This window comes from Centruroides sculpturatus, unplaced genomic scaffold (assembly GCF_000671375.1).
Source record: "Centruroides sculpturatus isolate CEXI.00-Female unplaced genomic scaffold, Cexi_2.0 scaffold780, whole genome shotgun sequence".
In the NCBI taxonomy this organism is placed as follows: domain Eukaryota; kingdom Metazoa; phylum Arthropoda; class Arachnida; order Scorpiones; family Buthidae; genus Centruroides; species Centruroides sculpturatus.
In genome coordinates this window covers 175,936-196,836 of record NW_019385021.1, presented here as the reverse complement: position 1 = coordinate 196,836, position 20,901 = coordinate 175,936, and the positions used below count along the sequence as shown (strand labels likewise).

Genomic DNA, 20,901 nt, shown 5'->3' with positions numbered 1-20,901 from the left:
GAGCACAAATTTATCTACTCTTCCAATCTTGTGAATTTTTTTTCTACTTGTATATTATTATGAGAATCTTAAAACTTTTTTAACAATCTATACTAAATCTAAACTTTACTTTTTCAAATTAAAAAAATTATTCAGCTACAAAAATATCTATAAGATATTAATCACAAAAATCAAATTTACATTTATTATGCATAAATTATTTCAAATATTGAATTTAAACTAAAAATTTTTTCTTTCAATGAAATTATATCAGCAATGTCTACATTTAAGAAAATGTTTTTTTAATTATTTAAAAAATGTATCTTTGTATCTAATAATTAAATTAAAATAACTGAACTAGATTTTTTATAAATAATAAATATAACTCCAGTTTCATAAATTAATAACTTACTAAGCTCCAATAAAGCAACTTTTAAGTTTAGATTTTTTATTGATGGAAAAGATCTATTTTATTCATAAAGATGATGTAATAGTCACTGTTATAACTTAACTGAAAATTACTTAATGCACCTTTAACAGAGAGATTTTTAAAAGAGAGAACTAACATTTTTGACCCAATTAATGGGTTGTCTGATAACAGATATGGACATTAAAAAAATGAGTGCCATCATGTTTCAATTGTCTTCAGATATAACAAATATTCAAAAATCAGAAAATGTTCCAACATAACATTCAAAATACAAAATTCAAACTGTTCTGGAACTTTGTATTTTTATTACATTGATGTGTGAAAAAAAAAAAATAATTTTTAAAAATAAATTTCATACAGTACTTGTTTCTTCTTTGTGATTAGTATTTAATATTTAAACTAATAAAATCTTTTCATTATTTCATATTTTATTTTTATTTCATAATTATATATCTTCTCAATACATATTATGAAATAACTGTTATAATTTTAACTAAGGATTATGCTTTATTCATTTACTTTTAAAAAAATTTTCTATACAATATTGGCTTTAAAACAAAGAAAGAGAAGATATAAGTTATGTAGAGAAGTTTTCCCAGTACCATGCACCTAAAATTTTTTTGAAATCAGAAGAAAATGATAGGTGAATCATAATAGTAATACTGTCAAGTTATAGTTAGACATTTATTTTATTTTAAAAATGCTGTTTTCTAGTAATAAGCAGATATTAGAAATTACTTGTGTGCTAAATATTCTAATGAACAGCAAGAAATTTAAATAAAATATTCTTCTTAAAATCATACTAAATGTTTATATCAAATTAAATTTTATTGTTATTATTTCTCAAAAACAAAAAACAATAAAGTAACAAAATACTAAGTTTCTTAGAGACAGAAAATCTGCACAAGTCACATGTGTAAAATTACATTCTCTTGATCACTATGTTCAATATGAGCCTAAAATTTGACCCTTGCATAAAATTCACTAAACTTTTTTCTTTTTCACAGTCAAAATTCAGTATTTTCCTATTTGACTTCCACTTTTTTTTTTTTTTTGCAGTTTTCTGATTTTCTTGTTGTGCTTTAATTTTGTTTATTTTCCTCTAATCTCTTATATGAAGTTGAGGTTAGAATGTCTTTCTTCACTTCTCATTAATAATCTGCTTGTTTCTTCTAAGATTAGGGAGATTTGTTCAAGTATTTTCTGGAAATCATTTGAAGTTGACATGACAGGCTTAGAAAGGAACAAACAAAAACCACTGATGTAAAATTTTCTTAATAAAACATATTTTTTCCTTATTGAGTACAGGGTGAATCTATACTGTCCAGTATGAGAAAACTAGTATGTTATGATATACAGATGGATTCCACTGGAATAACTCAAATAATACATATTCTACAAAAAAAACTCATTAAACCAGAAATGTTATACTTCAAGAAGGCCACAAGATGAGGCTATCAGTTTCATCATAGGTGAGGCTAGAATTGGTGAAAATAGAGTCAAGTTTATTTTTCTAAATGGGAACCCTACTTTTTATCACACATTATAATTCTATATCCAAAACAAAAAAATTTTTTGTCTAAAACATTTTTTTGAAAGATGCACTTATCAGTAGTTAAAAGCATTTGAAGTTTTACATGACTGCCATACTGTGCAAGAATAAATCTATGATGTCTGTGAATTTCACTGAAAACAGAAAGAAAAATTCTAAAATAAATTGTTAGGAAACTATTATTTTTTGCTGAATCGTTTTCTTTGTTCAAATAATGAACTGATATAAAATTAGCTTCACAACTTGTTAAAGCAATTAAGCTTGTGATGTAGAGAAGATATTGATCTTTAAACTGTATCAGATGAATGTCACATAATTAAATAATTTTACTATAAAAATGAATGTTTATACAGTATGTATAAAGAAACTTTATTGCTAGACTTAATTCAAATTAATTCAAAGTGATTTCAACTAAAGATGGGGAGTATACAAATGCAAGAATTAGGAGCTATTCTATTGCAAAAATTTCTCATTCCCAAGAATCTGTACTAGGTATCCAAATATGAATTCACATAACAGCAAATAAGCTAGTTTGGTTCCAAAAACTTTTTAATGGCAAAATAAAAAATTTTAATTGAATCACAGTAATAAACAGCCCAAGTAATTCTGTGATCTAGCTTCTCTAGGAATTTTAATACTCTAATGCAGTGGTTCTCAACCAGGGGTACATGACTCCTAGGGGTACGAGAATAAATCGAAGGGGTACATCTAACTTTCATTATAAAATGAAAGTATGTTAATCAATTTGCTATAAATTATTAACACAAGAAACAAGAAATGACAAAAACTTGCTTTAAAATATCCCAGTATGAACACTGATTTCCCTTTTAACAGTCCAAACAATTTGTTTATCCATTTGATTTGTCTGTCTATTTGTGCTGTTAGTGTTGAGTGAACCTGTATCTAGTAAAATTACGGTTTAACCGAGCATTAATTTTAGAATAGAAAAACTTTTTATTCTATTTTATAATTATTGCTCAATGAGATTTGGGCTTTTGTGTTTTTACTGGACTACTGCTATTAGGAATAACGAGGCCTGGATCATACCCCACCATGCATGCATGCATTACTTGATATTTAGCAAATTTAGACATTATGTTTGTTACAAAAATTGAAAGATTCATTTATTGTTCTGCACGTTATAAATTTGCAGCCATTACATTGTAAGTACACAATAATAATCTCTATTTAACAACATGGGAACCAAATTTTGAAAAAATTGCTGAAGATTTATCGCAACAAATATTCCACTAAATTTTGTTAGAAATTATTGTAGAATAATTTAAATTTTCTTTATCGTTAATTATAATTATTTATTTTTAGGAAATGTAATTTATGCATGACTTCTGTGATTTTATATAATATACTTATCAAATAATAATAAATAAATGTATGTACCTAATTAACTTTATTATTATTTACGCAAAATAAGTAATTCACTTTTAGTTATAGTTAGTTAGAATTTTTATGGCACTCAGTTATAAGGGTTATAAGGGCTGTATACATCTAATGCAGTAATTATAAAATTTACATACAAAAATATATGGGGTACTTGAGAAATAACTAATAGGCTAATAGGGTACATCAACAAAAAAAGTTGAGAACCACTGCTCTAATGAACTGTTTACCTCAATCTCTGTAATTATCAACATGTTAATAAACTTGTTTTTGAATACTAGGTACTAGTTAAAGCAATTAAATTCTTAAAAGTATTCAATTCTACACCAGACCTTGTGTCTATATGTCCCCTTGTCATAAGATCTTTGTATCTCTGACAAGGTTTGAAATTGTTCTTGGGATACAATTTATCACATTCTGGCCGACAGTTACATGAAGACGATTTTACCCATTTATATACAAGTGGAATCCCAATTTGTGCTTTATTCAGGTTTTCATACCAAAAACTTTGTCCATTTCTGCATTTGGAAGGTTTTGGATTTATAGTAAGATTTAACAGAGAAAATCTTTCTGAAGGATTTTTTCTATTTAGGCAGGTTCTACTGATAAGTGCATCTTCCAAAAAAATGTTTTAGACAAATTCTCTTTCAATATTTATAATTATATAAGATTGCAATTTGCAACTTAATGTATAAGGAATTTTTGCTATAAATTGAATAGGATATTTGATACCAGTCTCTTGAATTAATTTTCTAACCACTAACAGAAGTATGCACAATTTTTCAAACAAATATTGATAATTTATTATAATAATATAATACATTATATGAATTATATCATTAAATATGAATAATATTAGCATCTATGTATTTTACAATAGTAAAAAGATTATTTCTAATAGTGTAAAATTAAAAGTTTTTATGATCTTTACATATTGTTGTAACTTTGTTATAACTTTCAGATATCTATAGTTTTATTGCAATTAACAGATATCTAACATTTATAATTAAATTAAAAATACTCATTTTCTATTAAATTATAGAACAAGCAAAAGAAAATGTTCCAACTGAGAAATTGTGTACAGTGTGTATAAATAATGAAAAAGGTAAAATTTAAATTCTATTAGGATTAAAATTCATCATTAATCTCACAAATTTTATTTAACATTTGGAATTTTTATTATGCCAAATCAGGAAATAACTATGAAATGAGTTAATAAATAACAGTCATATTAAATNATAGAAAAACGTAGTTATTACAAAATTTGTAAAGAAAAAAAAAATGCAAATTAAATGAATTGTGCAATACAGGACAGAATTATTGTAAAATAAATTTTTTTCTTTTAAATATCAGAAATGTATTTGTTTATGTAAGAAAATATTATCATTATCTGTTGCAACTAAAAATTTTATTTTATTCAGAAATTTATATCTAGTTTAATATCAAACTGATTACAAAGATATAGAACTGAACATCATCTTTTCAATAGATTTAAAATATGTTTTCAGAAAAAAATTATTTATGGATTAGTTAATGCATATGTTACAATAACAATGATTAACTGGTGGTTATGTATAATTCTGAAATTAATTTGGTAAGTTTGATAAATATCACTGAATATATTACTTTTAAAGCAATTTTGCATAATTTTCAAAATGTAGTTCATAAATTTTATAAATATCATGAAATTNTGAGACAAATAGAAGCCTAAAAGGTTGACTCTGCTGTATGACTTTGTTCCTGAGGTGTGAAAAGGATGATGAAGAATCGGTGTTTTCTTCTATTAACTTCACGTGAAATTTAAAAAAAATTTTTTGTAAATTTTGGCAAATTTGAATATATTACTTTCAAAGAGATTTTCACATAATTTCCAAAACGTAGTTCATAAATTTCAAAAAACAGTGTCATGATATTTCCCACCTTTTGTTGTTTTAATAAAGTAACTTATGGATTTAAACAAATTTAGTAAAATGAATCAAAAATAAATTTTTTGTTTAATAATATTAGAACAATTTGATGAATATATGGAGACAGAAAAATCTCCTTCAGCTTAATATTAAAATTATGTATGGAAAAGTAAAAAAATTTGTTGGAAAAAATATAGAACTCTAATAATACTTATTGCTTGTTCAAATAAAGCAAACAATCATGACATTTTGAGTTACATAATTTTTTATTTTCTTTTTGCATTTGCATTTAGTTGAATTACACTTTTCTTTACATGAGCATCTTTGGTACCCATGATCTCCTGAAATTGATGTTTTTCTTGCACACTCTCTTAGAGACAGAGTGATATTTGGTATAGTACATTCTCTACTGTAGAAGTTGTCACAAAGCATAAACTGGTTTCTGATATACAATTGTGAAAAACCCTTTTTTGTTCTCAAGTGATAATAGTACTCATCATTTTCAGTAGATAATATTACTGCCAATATATTTCATGGATTGCCTCTTGCTCTGTCCTCATCTAGTATTCTTGGCTTCACTGTATCTTCTATTTTGGCTATAGCAAATTTCAGCTCTGATATTTTCTTTGCTTGAACTTCTAAACCTGCCTTTATGTTCACTCACTTCTTCTCAACTTCTTTTCTCTTCTTGATTATAAAAAGACTGATCACATCCATACTAGACTGTACTTTAGCTGAAGACCCAGAGATTGTCATATCAGATGGCTGTTCACTTTCAATACTTTTTCAGAAATATTTTCATTGGATCCTTCTAATTGACTTTGATTTTGATGTAGTGATTCAATTACTTCTTGTAGCTCACTCAACAAGAAATAATTGAATCACTACATCAAAATCTCTTCAGTGCAAACATCTGCTACAGCATCACCAGGAAGGATGATGTCTTCAACTCAACTTTTAGGGGTGAACTAAACATCACTTTATAAAGACTACACTTATTCTTTATGAGATGCACAAACCATAATCCCTCAATCCATTGCTGGTTTGGTTGTTTTCTAACCAAGAGCTTAGCATGTACTCAACATCCTAGTTTGCACATTCAATGGAACCTTGACACTGACTATGCCTCAGTTTGCGATTATGGTTTTCAGCTCAGTCCACATTGCATAAGTTTCTTCTATAACTTGATTAAAGAATTCATGACCATTGTCACTTTGTAAAATGCTGGAGACCTCAAAAATTGTAAAATTATCTATCAACACATGGGTCACTTCCTCTGCACATTTCGTTTTCAAGAGATGAAGCTGAACAAACTTTGCAAGATGATGGACTGCTTGTAAGTTTTGCATAGAGTTTAATAGTTCGTTTCATTATACTTGGTTAGTTTTTAAGGTAACAGACAGTCAACACTGCTAAGAATTTTGTAATGCTTAATGGATCTGGTGTTAGTATGGTTGTTAAGTTTATCTAAAAATGGTATAAACACTGTCACATTGTAATATTCTTTTGGTGACTCAATTTTGACATTGGTTTGGTGTTGTTACTTCTTAATTAAATCTTGGAACACTGAGAACAATGTCATGATCTTCCATAAGAGATTTTGTTTTCTCAAATATGTTACTACAGAATGCTACATTAACTGGCTCACTCATGTTTTCTTTAGTTCCTTTATGAAATTTTATATAAACAAAGCCTGTAAATAAGCACTATAATATAGGAGCAAATGTTTTCATCTGTATTGAACAGTCATCATCAGGCTAAGTGATCTTCACAGTTTGAATGTAGTTGTTAAAACAAACAATTTGAACAGAAAAGTTACTTGGTACAGGTGATATGTCACCCCTCCTTTAGCAAAGAGAATTGCAATCAAAGAGTTTGAGAAAATTGATTTTGGAGAATATTTTTTAGAACAAATGTGAAAACTTGACTCCTCTTCCAAGAATGTTTGTGATGTCTAGTGTGACTTAAAGTATTAGGGCAAGTCAAATGAAAGTGAGCCAACATACATAATTTATTTGTCAGTGTACTGTATATATTATATACTATGAAATATAGCATGTTGTCACATCTGAATCAGTTTAGTTGTTCTATTTTTAAATATTGTAACATTTTATAATTTTAAGTGTACATGTTCAAATTTTAGCTTTGCATTTTATTTATATTTTTAATGTATTGGATATTGCCTGCATTAGATCAAAGACATTGCAACTTTAAAGAAATTATATGTATATTAATCTATTAATAATTTCTATTATAGTAAAATAATGAATTCATATTTTAAGTCAAATAAATGTCAAAATGTTCTAGAACTTTTTAATATTTTGTTTTAGAATAAAAATTAAAATATCTATTTTTACTGATCTCTTTAATCTAGAAATATAAAAATTTTGTAACATGTACAACACAAATATTACTTAAGAAAAATAATGTTCATTTTAAATTAATAAAAAATTATCTGTGTCTACAATAATGTTAATTTTAATTAAATATATATATAAAATATTAAAACATAAGTAATACTCACTTTAGGCAATGCAGAAAAGTAAGGAGCCAAAAATAATAATACAATTAAAAGCAATAAACAGGATATGAAATTTGCAAGCTAAAATAAAAAGAAATTTGTTATTATATAAAAATAAAATTATTTTAGTTAAATAAAGAAAATATTAAAGAAAAACACATTTATATAGAATTACAATATAAAATTAAAATTCTAGACTGTAATTATTAAAATGCAATAGTTTAAATATTTACTTTAAAAAATTCAAAGAGAGCATTTTTAGTTAGATGTATATAGAAATGAATATAATCACTATGTTTGTTAATTTAAATAATTTAGTGGAAAATTTTCAATAAGAAAACACTAACTATAATGTAGTTTGTAGCTGAACATCAATCGTTTAAATGTTTTAATTAAATATATATTGTACATAAAATAAAAAATAAAAAATATGTAGAAGAAACTAAAATGCTGTCACTTTTCATCATGTCTAATCACCAAGAACAACAGTCTTCCATTGCAGAGATGACCTTTTACTAGAGGCTACACCTCTGCAAAATATGCAAAATAGTTTAAAATGTTCATCAATGAGAAGCCAATAATTAAAAATACAGTTTCAATTAAAAATGGCTAATGATATTTCACAGTAAAAAATGTGTAGAAGAAACTAAAATGTCTTCATTTTTTGTCTCTGTAATGGAAGACTGTTGTTCCCAGTAATTGGACATGATGAAAAGTAAAGACATTTTAGTTTCTTCTACATAATTTTTACTGTGTAAACATTGCAGCCATTTTTAATTGATATATATATATATATTATATATCAATTAAAAATGTAGGGTCATTACAGCCATTTCATTCCAAAGTACAAATGACATGGCCTTTATATATATTTTGATATCTAAATTTATTGAAGTATCTGTTTTTTAAGAAATTTCTTTAGATACTAATTAAAAAGTACTTTTCATACTTTACATTTTACCAACAGTAAAATTCAGGGTCAGAGTCGCCGGAGTTGAAAGAATTTTACAGACTGACTCCACTCTAAAATGTCCAACTCAAGCAACTCTGATTCCACAATACTGCTTGGGACCCCAGGCAATTTGCTCCTTTTGCTTCCTTCTGGGCATTTATAATTGATGTTGGTGTTAGTCCAATAGAGACTGTTTCATTTTGTGTGGCATTTGTTTGATAATTTTTTTAAATTAATACACAACACATATGAAATGATCTAATTTAAATTTATAAAGTAATAATATTATAAAAATATTTTGATTACTTGAGTCTTTCCTCCAGCTCTTTCTTGTACCAAACTTCTTGATAATGATGTTGCACATGGATAACAGAGAAAAAATGAAGAGAAAATATTAGCTGAACCTAATGCTATTAATTCCTAAAACAAATAAAATTATAATGTATAAATATATAATAATATATAAATTATAATGCATATTTATAATCCAAAAATGAATATATTTATAATATTTATTTTATGAATATAATAATAATAATAATTAAATTTATAATTATTTCATAATGCTTTGATAATGATGAAAGGTCATGCTAACAACTAACTTATAGGATTTCAAAAATAATTCATTAATAAAGTTGTTTTCTTATGAAAGTATTTTTTTTTCCATAAAATTATGTAAAACTTTATTTGTTAGTGTACACATTAAACATGTTACAGCTGCCTGTGATACCACAAATCAAGTAAAGGAGGAAATTTGCTCCTGAAAAGGCAAGGCCCTATATTAGAATATGCTTTCCTTGATTTCAATAACTATGGTACATGTACAGAGTGAAACTGATGCTAAAATGTTGATCAAGTTGTGACCTGTTATGCTGCAGCTTATAAAGTATAAGTGAGAATTAACCACTCAGCAATGACTGACAGCTATATCCATCAAGGGCGATCATGTGGCACTGGTGAATGATGGATAATGAACTGGTGAATATCGCCAAAAACTAGTCAAAAGCTACCGTGAAAAAAATTCACATAAAAAAGGAATTATGTAACAATAAGAAAAGACTTTTCTTTACTAGACATAACTGTTTACAAAATCTTTTTCTGAAACGGTAATGAGAAAAAAATGCACGGGAAAATACTTTAAAAATTTCCCACATTTATTCTCCACTATATAGGGATAACACCATACCTGACTAACCCACAGATGAAATGTTAAGCATTTGGTACAATTGTAAATAATTGATTAGTTTATTATTCAAAGAAAGACAAGCAACTAAATTAAGCCAACTGTTTTTATTATATTCAACAGAATCAATAAGTTTTGGTAACTTCTACAGAAATTTTATTTTGGTAAGTTTTTTACTTTACTAATTGAGGAAAATCTTTACTAATTGAGTATCAAAAATTGGGAAAATGATATTGAAAATTTATTCCGTTGTAAAGTGTAAATTTCTATTGAAATTGTAAATTTATGTATACAGTATTCAATATGATTATACATTTTAGACTTTACAAAAAATGTGTTAGACAGTTATAAAAAAGAATGTCAAAAAAATACTTTAAATATAAAATTACTCAAAAATGAAGCACAATGCAGTTTCATTTTCAAGTCATAAAACTGCAAGTACACTTTCTCTAATACAGGAAGTATGCAAGGAAGCCTACTTCTTCCTGACATGATGTATATGCTGGGCAGCCTATCATCTGGTACAGTATATAGGACATTGTCTCAATTTTGTTCTATAACTTTTATTAATTTCTTTTTATTGATATTGGCAAAAAAGAAGCACTAAGTCACAATTTTTCACTTATAATATAAATGTCCATGCAAGTATTTTCTTCTATAAAGCTTAAACCCTTTGAGTACAATTTTGCAATCAACTAGATATTATATAAATGCAATTTGTAAAAATTACTAAGAATGCAATCAAAAATTCATTACGATGATTGATTCACAGATATATATATATATATATATATACACTATATATAAATTCAAAAAAGTTTATTTTTAACTAAAGGAGTTTTGAAAAGAAATGAGGTTGGAGATCTTCAATGAAATAGAAAACAGGAATGATGAAAATGAAAGTTCTGATGAAGATGAAAGTGATGTAGTATTGTTTCAATTATTTTACAAATTTTTAAAATTCAAATTGTTAAATTTTTATATGCAAATAAAATTAACAATAAAAGACTGACTTATATTTGGGTCCTAATTTTTTTAAAATGTAAGAATTCCAAAATTGGGAGTCAACTTATATTCAGGCCAATACAATCTATTTATGGTTGCATAGATTATTTATGATTTTCAATAATTGAACTGAATTATTTCAAATTATGTTTACCTGGTTAGGATTAATTTCATAATGATGTTTTTTTGCAAACAATTTGGCCATTGATAAAGTGATGGCAAATACAACAATAGCAATAGAAAAACTATCTGCAATTAAATTTGGAAATAAATCTATTCTTGGGACTTCAGGAGCAGGAAGTCTGCAGAGAAAAAAAGGAAATAATCTAAATANATTGCTGATGTCAGCATTAACAATATGGTGATCTTTTATATTCAATGCACTAGTATGAATATTCATAATAAGTAAAAAGTGATACTTTGAAAAAAAATAATTTAAAAATCCATTTTTATAAAAGCATTCTCTTTTAATATCTTTCAGCTTTATTTTAATTTTTTATGTAATATAATGGATTATTTTGAAGAATATGTCATTTGTGTTAAAAAATCTAATTACAAAAGAATTCCATTAACAGAGGCTTCAGCATTCCTTGTTCTGTTAAGAGAAAATAATATACTTTAGTCCCAGAAGAGTGATATTTCTGGAACAGACTAAGTTATAGTCATTTTTATTCCCTTGATTAGAAAAATTTCTTCCCAAATTTGACCTATATTTTATTAACATTTCTATCATTATTCTAAATGATTATCAGATACTTACAACTATAAGATCAATAGGAATAGGCATGATCAATTTACTTCTAAATCTATCATTAACATGGTCCTTTACAACTGCTAACGAGAAAAGAGAAATTGCTGATATCAGGAGTGTTGTTAAGTTTGTATATTTCAGATTTTTAATTATATCGATGAATGTCTGCAAAATAAAAAAATTTTCATATTAATCTAAAGCATAATTAAAATTTATTATTTATTATTAGTTACACATTAGCTGAGATATTTTAAGAACAGTTGACATGGTTTGAAACAATTGTATGTTGTTATTCATAATTTAGTCACTTCCAATAAGATAACTGAATGATGATTTTTGGATAATCTTGTATATAAATTTATATGTATATATAAAAATTAACAACAACATTTACCTTGATTAGTTGTAATGGTCCATTGTATCTAGCAATTTTGATTCCAAATAAATCTTTCAGTTGGGACATTGATACGTGTATAGCAGCACCCGTAGTAAATCCAGAAATAAGTTGATCAGATAGAATGACATTTAGAATTCCCAATCTAAAAGCTCCCATTGCAATCTAAAAATATAAGTATTTAAAAGTTAAATTTCAACTAATATTTTCTAATTTATTTTTTAAAATAATTAAAAATGATTGAACTGTATAATATAGTTTTAGAAATGCATATTGATATTTAATTAATATATATTTCTGAAAATACCTGCCAGAGTCCCACAACAACAGATGCTGCTACAACAACTTCTAACTTTGTAGGAGGCCATTCATTGCTGTGCTGAATATAGGAATTGTCAGCAACTTCTGCAGATATGGAATTGTTGCTTATATTTCTAATTAAGTTTGCAGTTTGTCTGCTATCGACTGTTTCAAATTTTGCCACTGTATTACTAAGCATTATAGACAAAATAATTTAAATAAATAAATATATGTTATTAAAATTAAAAACTAATTTTTGAAATATTTTTGCCTAACATGTTTGTCCCATAGAGTATGACTTTATATTTAAAATATATTTTAAGCATATATAAATAAATTTATCTGTAAGTCCACATAGTTTTAAAAAATTATTCATAAAGAATAATTTTTTAAAACTATGTTGTTTAATTGCTTAGTATTTATACAAAATATACATTTTGTATAACATACATTTACATAACATACATCTATACAGGAAAAATTTTTCTGTATAGATAAATATTTCTTCAAACTTAGAGATAATGTTCTACTGGGCATGAAAATGTAAAAAAAATTGTTTTAGAAACATAGTTTAACAACTTTTCTAAACTGTGTTTGCGTTAGCTGAAGGAAATGGTAACTATTGAATTTCATTATGTATCTCAGTAAGTGCAACATATGATTGTAAAGAATGTATTTATGCACAAAGTATTACAATAAATACAGGTAACCTCCGTATAACATGGGAGTTATGTTCCAAAAAATTGCCATGTTATATGAAACAAAGAACTAGTATAAAAAGGGGGGGTTAGGTTCCAAAAATTAAAAAACATGCTATTATATTTTCATAATTAAGATAAATATCTTTATTAATATTTTTTTAAGTGATACACATTAATATAAATTAAACAATGTTTTCTTCATCACATCATTTCGTCATTAACCGAGGGCATTTTCTTTTTGGCAAGATATACTTATCCTCTGAGCATTTTTCTGCATTATCTTCAGATCCATGCTCTACCTTTTGCAAAAAATATGCTATTTTAGATTGCTTGCTTTTAGTTAAAAGATCTTTATAAATTTCCTTATATGGTGCAAAGCACTTATGAAGAATAAAGCAAGTATAGAATAAGGGAAAAACATCTGTCAACACCAAAAGCAGAAGTGTCAAGATCTGGCAACATTGAAACAAGTTTCAAGAAGGATCACATGTATCGACAGAAGGTGGAAAAAGAAAATTTACATACTTAAGTACTAATAGTTCACGAAAATTATGCAGGAAAATCTGATAGTATGTATGTGCTTGAATGAAAAATGTCAAATGAGGTATCTTTCGCCCTTAAAAGCTTTATCACGTTTATTGAACTGTTGTAAAGAGATTTTCCTAATTTCAAATTAGATAAAGTTCACTTTTAATAGTTTTTATTACTGTACATTTCATGTTGTATGAGGGTTTTTACCAAATTCTCGAACCGTGTTAGAGTGAATCTGTGCTGTAAAAGCACCGTGTTATATGGGGATGATCTCAATTCTCGAACCATGTTAGAGTGAATCCATGCTATAGAAGTGCTGTGTTATATGGGGGTTACCTGTATTTGAAATTATCACTGTAAGTAACAATACAAGTTTTACAGCATATTCTGAAATTGCTGATGTCAGCATTAACAATATGGTGATCTTTTATATTCAATGCACTAGTATGAATATTCATAATAAGTAAAAAGTGATACTTTGAAAAAAAATAATTTAAAAATCCATTTTTATAAAAGCATTCTCTTTTAATATCTTTCAGCTTTATTTTAATTTTTTATGTAATATAATGGATTATTTTGAAGAATATGTCATTTGTGTTAAAAAATCTAATTACAAAAGAATTCCATTAACAGAGGCTTCAGCATTCCTTGTTCTGTTAAGAGAAAATAATATACTTTAGTCCCAGAAGAGTGATATTTCTGGAACAGACTAAGTTATAGTCATTTTTATTCCCTTGATTAGAAAAATTTCTTCCCAAATTTGACCTATATTTTATTAACATTTCTATCATTATTCTAAATGATTATCAGATACTTACAACTATAAGATCAATAGGAATAGGCATGATCAATTTACTTCTAAATCTATCATTAACATGGTCCTTTACAACTGCTAACGAGAAAAGAGAAATTGCTGATATCAGGAGTGTTGTTAAGTTTGTATATTTCAGATTTTTAATTATATCGATGAATGTCTGCAAAATAAAAAAATTTTCATATTAATCTAAAGCATAATTAAAATTTATTATTTATTATTAGTTACACATTAGCTGAGATATTTTAAGAACAGTTGACATGGTTTGAAACAATTGTATGTTGTTATTCATAATTTAGTCACTTCCAATAAGATAACTGAATGATGATTTTTGGATAATCTTGTATATAAATTTATATGTATATATAAAAATTAACAACAACATTTACCTTGATTAGTTGTAATGGTCCATTGTATCTAGCAATTTTGATTCCAAATAAATCTTTCAGTTGGGACATTGATACGTGTATAGCAGCACCCGTAGTAAATCCAGAAATAAGTTGATCAGATAGAATGACATTTAGAATTCCCAATCTAAAAGCTCCCATTGCAATCTAAAAATATAAGTATTTAAAAGTTAAATTTCAACTAATATTTTCTAATTTATTTTTTAAAATAATTAAAAATGATTGAACTGTATAATATAGTTTTAGAAATGCATATTGATATTTAATTAATATATATTTCTGAAAATACCTGCCAGAGTCCCACAACAACAGATGCTGCTACAACAACTTCTAACTTTGTAGGAGGCCATTCATTGCTGTGCTGAATATAGGAATTGTCAGCAACTTCTGCAGATATGGAATTGTTGCTTATATTTCTAATTAAGTTTGCAGTTTGTCTGCTATCGACTGTTTCAAATTTTGCCACTGTATTACTAAGCATTATACTAATAATTGCAAAAGTTCCTGAATAATAAAAGTTAAAAATTGATTTATTATATGCTATGAAAAATTTGAGATAATAAAAAAAATGTTAGTTAAAGAAATAAAAATATATTTTAATAAATGCACAAATGCATATTTTAGATAAATTTAAACTTAGCAAAATATGACTTTTATTTTGTTTTTTTTTTTAAATTAATATATTGAAAAATAAATTTATGTTAATCATTTACTAACTTACCAATAGATATATGCCTTGAGGTACCCATTAAACAATATATTAATACTGGAAAGAATGAAACATAAAGCCCATTTATAGCATCTACTGATGCTAGCAAACCATATGCCATTCCTGAAAATAATAAATTTGAGTTATCCTTAAAATTTTTATAGTCACTTATCAAAAACTAATTACAGCAATTTCACAAATCTTGGCCAGTCTATAAAAATACTCTAGCAGGGACCAGTCTATTTACTTAGTGAAGGGAATGGATTGTTGATGAATCTTTGACAAGGTTACTGTGACCTACCAAAAAAAGTTCTTTAACTTCTTAAAACTTCTGGGGTCCCAACCAAGTACCCTGTGTCACCTGGCCAAGATATATGAAATGATCTGTATATTTCTGATTTAATTTATATGAGATATAACACCAATCCAGATATTTTTTGATCACAAGTGCAGAAGTAATCTAATGTATTGAATATTGTATATTTTTTAATAAACTTTTCGTTTCTTAAAAAATGATTTGAATTTTACAAATGAATGAACGTCAATATTGCAAACACTATATGTTCAGTATAATATATTCATTACAATTATTTACTTTATTCTTACAGAATATTAATGCTTTTCTCAGTGGTAGTTTTAGTTTTGTGCAAGACCCTAAGCAAGCAATACTTGTAAAGCTTTTTCTATTTAAGATAAAACAGTCACATCCAGAGGAGGGTAAAGGAGCCCTGGCACACTCCAAAGAAAAAAAGGGAAAGAAAAAAGATTAGAAAATTTTCAAAAATCTTTTCCTAATTAAAATTCATTTCTTTATTTATATTGTATCATGTCTTCTATTTCTATACTTATGAATTAGTGGTCATATAAGGTATGAATTTCATTGAATTCACATTAAAAATTTTCTTATCCATTCAACCTGACTCATCCCAAGATTAAATCCTTAGTTTGTATAATGTGGTATCTGGACTTCAATATAAACAATTTAATGTCATAACATCAACTTTGTCAACTATCTGTCAACTTTCCCACCTGGGAGTATGTCTTCTTTTAAGTTCTCAGCATCAATAAAGATGTTTTCTTGCGACTTTCTGACCTGCTGTCCCAATTTCCTCATTTTAATATAACAACTAGCTACAAACTATTGACAATCATCGCCAGTTCCTCAACCGGGTCACTTGTTTCTGTGTCTCCAATTTTGGATACATTCAGATACTTCATTTTATTATATTGTTGGATACATCGTTTTAATTATATCATCGGATACATCATCCTTCTTGCTTGTGGCCATACTATCCACTGTTGACCTCTGAACTAAGAACTATCATATAGAACTTTCTTCTTTTTGACCCAACTGGCAAGCATCCGATCTCCAAATCCTCTACAAGGTATTTATCCTCTGCACGCTCTAGTGCAAACTCTCTCTCTCTCTCTCTCTTGCAACCACATCTATATAGTTGTTTTGATATAATATGTATCACGAATCCTTTTTTCCCTCTTTTTACAAATAAGATGATTAATACGGTTATTTCTTTTGTTAACTAGAATCCGAGTGAGTCACTTCCAACCCACTGTCTCACGGTCTCCATCCTGAATCCGATTGCCCATGCATGTGACCTATTTTTAAACAAACCTCACTGTTGCGTCTTCTGGATCAACAAGACACTGTGGTGTCAGTACTGACGAGGCACCAAAGACCCTCTGGTCACAATAATTTAAACCAACATCATAGTGGCAGATTATTGCACAGATACAATACAAGAAGTGCACACTTAGAACCTCCAAAAGTTAGCAGCTTGAAAAAGAGATACATTCTGCAAACCTCAGGCACAGATACTATCTTCAACAAGACAATTTGCTGTAAACAGCAGATTAAAAGTTTTTACTACTTAATAGCTGACAAATAAAATTTTTTTGACCATCTTAAGTAATAAGTAATATTTAAAATTCTTGGTATGCTTATGTACTTACTCTCCAATCAAATATGCACAGTTGATCTCTCTCGCTAACTGCAATCTGTGTGAATAAATGAAAAAGCTTATAACTGCTTGTATTTGGTGCAGTTGGTATATTTCAATGTTTTTTTTATTGTAAAAGGAAACATTATAAAATATTCATGTATAATATCTTTGTTTATTGTACTGTATACAATATAAACTGTTTTATTGTAATGGGTATGTATGTGTGAGTGAGTGGCAAAATTCTGTTCTCCCAATCTGAAGCTTAATAACTCCTGTACCTTTTGATGAAATTTCTGAAATTTTGTAGTTTGTGTATTAGGGACATTGATGCTATTAAACTTTGGTGGTTAAAAATCAAGGGCATGGGGAGATAGAGGGGATCATGTGTCATATCTCAAGTGTTGTTGGACTTAATGGAGATTTTACTCATTATTATCATTTACAATTTTGTTTTCATAAAACTCTCAAAATTAAACTTTTGCCATTTTATAATAATAATATAAAAAGTTCTTAGAATAAAATCTCATAATAGATGGCACCACATCAATGGCATAGTGAACATAACTGGCACCTGGGACACAACACTATATTGGTGCACCCCTCCCCCTTCCAGAAACAAATCTTGTTTGTCTTGGAGACCATTTGGTGCCCCTCTGCGAGTGGCACCTGGGGCATAATAAGACCCCTTGCCCCCCTTGCTACGCTAGTGGGTCTTCTTTCCATACTCCTTGATATCTCTGTCTTCTCCTTCCCAGCTCTTCTCCTCAAATGACGATTTTTCCCCTTTCCTCTCGTGCCAGTCCCCTTTGACCAATCCAGTGTCACCCCCTATTCTCTAGTGACCCATCGGACCATTGGGTCAACCAATTTATGGTGAGGTCAACAGAACAAACGACGGAAGTGAAATTTATGAAGGGAAAATGGTGGAAGAAAGAGAAAAAGAGAGAAAAAAAAAACAAGGCCTAACAAGCCACACACTGACAATTAGATAACAAATCATTTAGCTTCAATAATGCTTGCTCACTTGGGAGTATTTAAATCAGAATCACAAATCACATGTAAACAAAATAAACAACTGCACGAGAAGTATCGAATGTGAACGAGCTAGTGCACTGCCTGTGCACACCACTCATTCCATCTTGCTCATTCGCAAAGCGCGGTCATGATCAAGATTGTTTGATATGAATTGGTTTATTTTAATTTTTAAATTTAATAATTGGCGATTTTGCGCCCTCCTTTGAAAAGTGCCCAGGGCACATGCCCTACTTGCCCCAACCTAGCTACGCCTCTGCACCACATACACTTTTAAAGTTTGCATGGGAAAATTATGTAACTTGTTGCTGGATTTTCTATATTATAGATATGTTTAATATAGAATTTAAATAACAATATATGCATTTCTTTAATGACACAGTATAGCTTAAATGCATTATGTTATATCATTTATGTTATAAATATTAACAAAAACTTTTAAATCAGCAATTATCAAACATTTTCAAAAACTTATTTTTTTGGCTATTTTTAATACCTTTTATTGGGATTTTCTAATTTATATTCCATTATCATTTAAAACTGTACCATTTTATAGAACAATCTGATGAAGGCTATTAAAAGTAGTCAAAAACAGTAGATATGCATTAATAATTATTGATTTTTAACAATTTTTTGGTGCTTTGTTTGTTAATCAGTTATGTAAGGTTACATAATTAACAACTTATTTTACCTTGAGGAATCTGTAAGACAGCAAGCGTAAATCCTGCAATTATATCACTGAAAATATATTGTTTAAATGGATATTTAGGCAGCCAAACTAAAATAGGAAATAATGAATATATACATGAAATAGGACTGCATCTGCAACATTTGGCAATCTAAAAAATAGAAATAATAATTAAGACAAAATTTTAGATTAAAAGTATAAGTTATTGAAATTCTATTTAAATATTTTTAACATAAAATGTACAACAAAAGATATATCTTTGAAATAAATATTAATAAAATTAAAAATGATTATAAAATGATGAAATAATTATGATGAAAATAAAATCTAGAATAAATAAAATTTAGATCTTTAGTTTGAGTATTTATTGTATTCATTTCATTTTTTAATTCATTTGGTTATTATTAAATATGGAAGAAATAAGCCCAAATAAGCAAATTATTATAACCTCAAAAGATCTATTACGCAAACTCTACTAATTTAATTTTACTAAAGTTAATTTCATTAACAAATCCTAAAAATATACATTTGTTGAGAAAAATTTATGTATTTCTGTAATGTACAGTACTTCATTAGAAAATAGAATTTGAACATTATAGAAATATGTCTTTTTTAGTATTAAACACAAGATCATGTTATTAATCAAACACATGGCCTCTTTTCCATCTTTATTTAATTTATTTTGACAAATTTTTAATATTGATGTAAAAAAGAAACTGATTTCTCATGAATTCCATATACTGTAAAGATGTATTTTATGAAATATTTAAATATTTTTACTTATTTTAAATAGATAATTATTACTGTACCTGTTTTACTACAGATTCTCTCTGTTTATGTGGTTTACCATATTTCTTACTTATTTCTTCTTCATCAAAAATATTTCGTTTAATAGAAATACAACTTTGCACAGATTCTGTACTATGCCGTTTACTAAACTTTTGGTTTTTTGCTTCTGCAGAGTACAATTTTATGTCTGCATTGTTTTCTTCAATACTAAGTGCAAGATTGTCAAAATATACTTTTCCACNTGGTGCAAAGCACTTATGAAGAATAAAGCAAGTATAGAATAAGGGAAAAACATCTGTCAACACCAAAAGCAGAAGTGTCAAGATCTGGCAACATTGAAACAAGTTTCAAGAAGGATCACATGTATCGACAGAAGGTGGAAAAAGAAAATTTACATACTTAAGTACTAATAGTTCACGAAAATTATGCAGGAAAATCTGATAGTATGTATGTGCTTGAATGAAAAATGTCAAATGAGGTATCTTTCGCCCTTAAAAGCTTTATCACGTTTATTGAACTGTTGTAAAGAGATTTTCCTAATTTCAAATTAGATAAAGTTCACTTTTAATAGTTTTTATTACTGTACATTTCATGTTGTATGAGGGTTTTTACCAAATTCTCGAACCGTGTTAGAGTGAATCTGTGCTGTAAAAGCACCGTGTTATATGGGGATGATCTCAATTCTCGAACCATGTTAGAGTGAATCCATGCTATAGAAGTGCTGTGTTATATGGGGGTTACCTGTATTTGAAATTATCACTGTAAGTAACAATACAAGTTTTACAGCATATTCTGAAATTGCTGATGTCAGCATTAACAATATGGTGATCTTTTATATTCAATGCACTAGTATGAATATTCATAATAAGTAAAAAGTGATACTTTGAAAAAAAATAATTT

At 27.4% G+C, this 20,901-nt stretch overlaps 1 protein-coding gene across 1 annotated transcript in view; it reads right to left on the bottom strand.

Moving 5' to 3' along the window:
* Positions 1-20,901, bottom strand: part of LOC111633549 — a 46,936-nt gene that overhangs the window by 17,195 nt on the left and 8,840 nt on the right. Inside the window, exons 2-14 of the mRNA XM_023378137.1 lie at positions 20,022-20,181; positions 19,216-19,363; positions 15,547-15,657; positions 15,115-15,329; positions 14,808-14,972; positions 14,423-14,578; positions 13,941-14,080; positions 12,380-12,563; positions 12,073-12,237; positions 11,688-11,843; positions 11,082-11,345; positions 9,046-9,159; positions 7,791-7,868 (exon numbers count right to left, since the gene is read on the bottom strand). Of these exons, the coding sequence (XP_023233905.1) occupies positions 7,791-7,868; positions 9,046-9,159; positions 11,082-11,345; positions 11,688-11,843; positions 12,073-12,237; positions 12,380-12,563; positions 13,941-14,080; positions 14,423-14,578; positions 14,808-14,972; positions 15,115-15,329; positions 15,547-15,657; positions 19,216-19,363; positions 20,022-20,181 (2,056 nt within the window). The remainder of the gene's footprint in view (positions 1-7,790; positions 7,869-9,045; positions 9,160-11,081; positions 11,346-11,687; positions 11,844-12,072; positions 12,238-12,379; positions 12,564-13,940; positions 14,081-14,422; positions 14,579-14,807; positions 14,973-15,114; positions 15,330-15,546; positions 15,658-19,215; positions 19,364-20,021; positions 20,182-20,901) is intronic.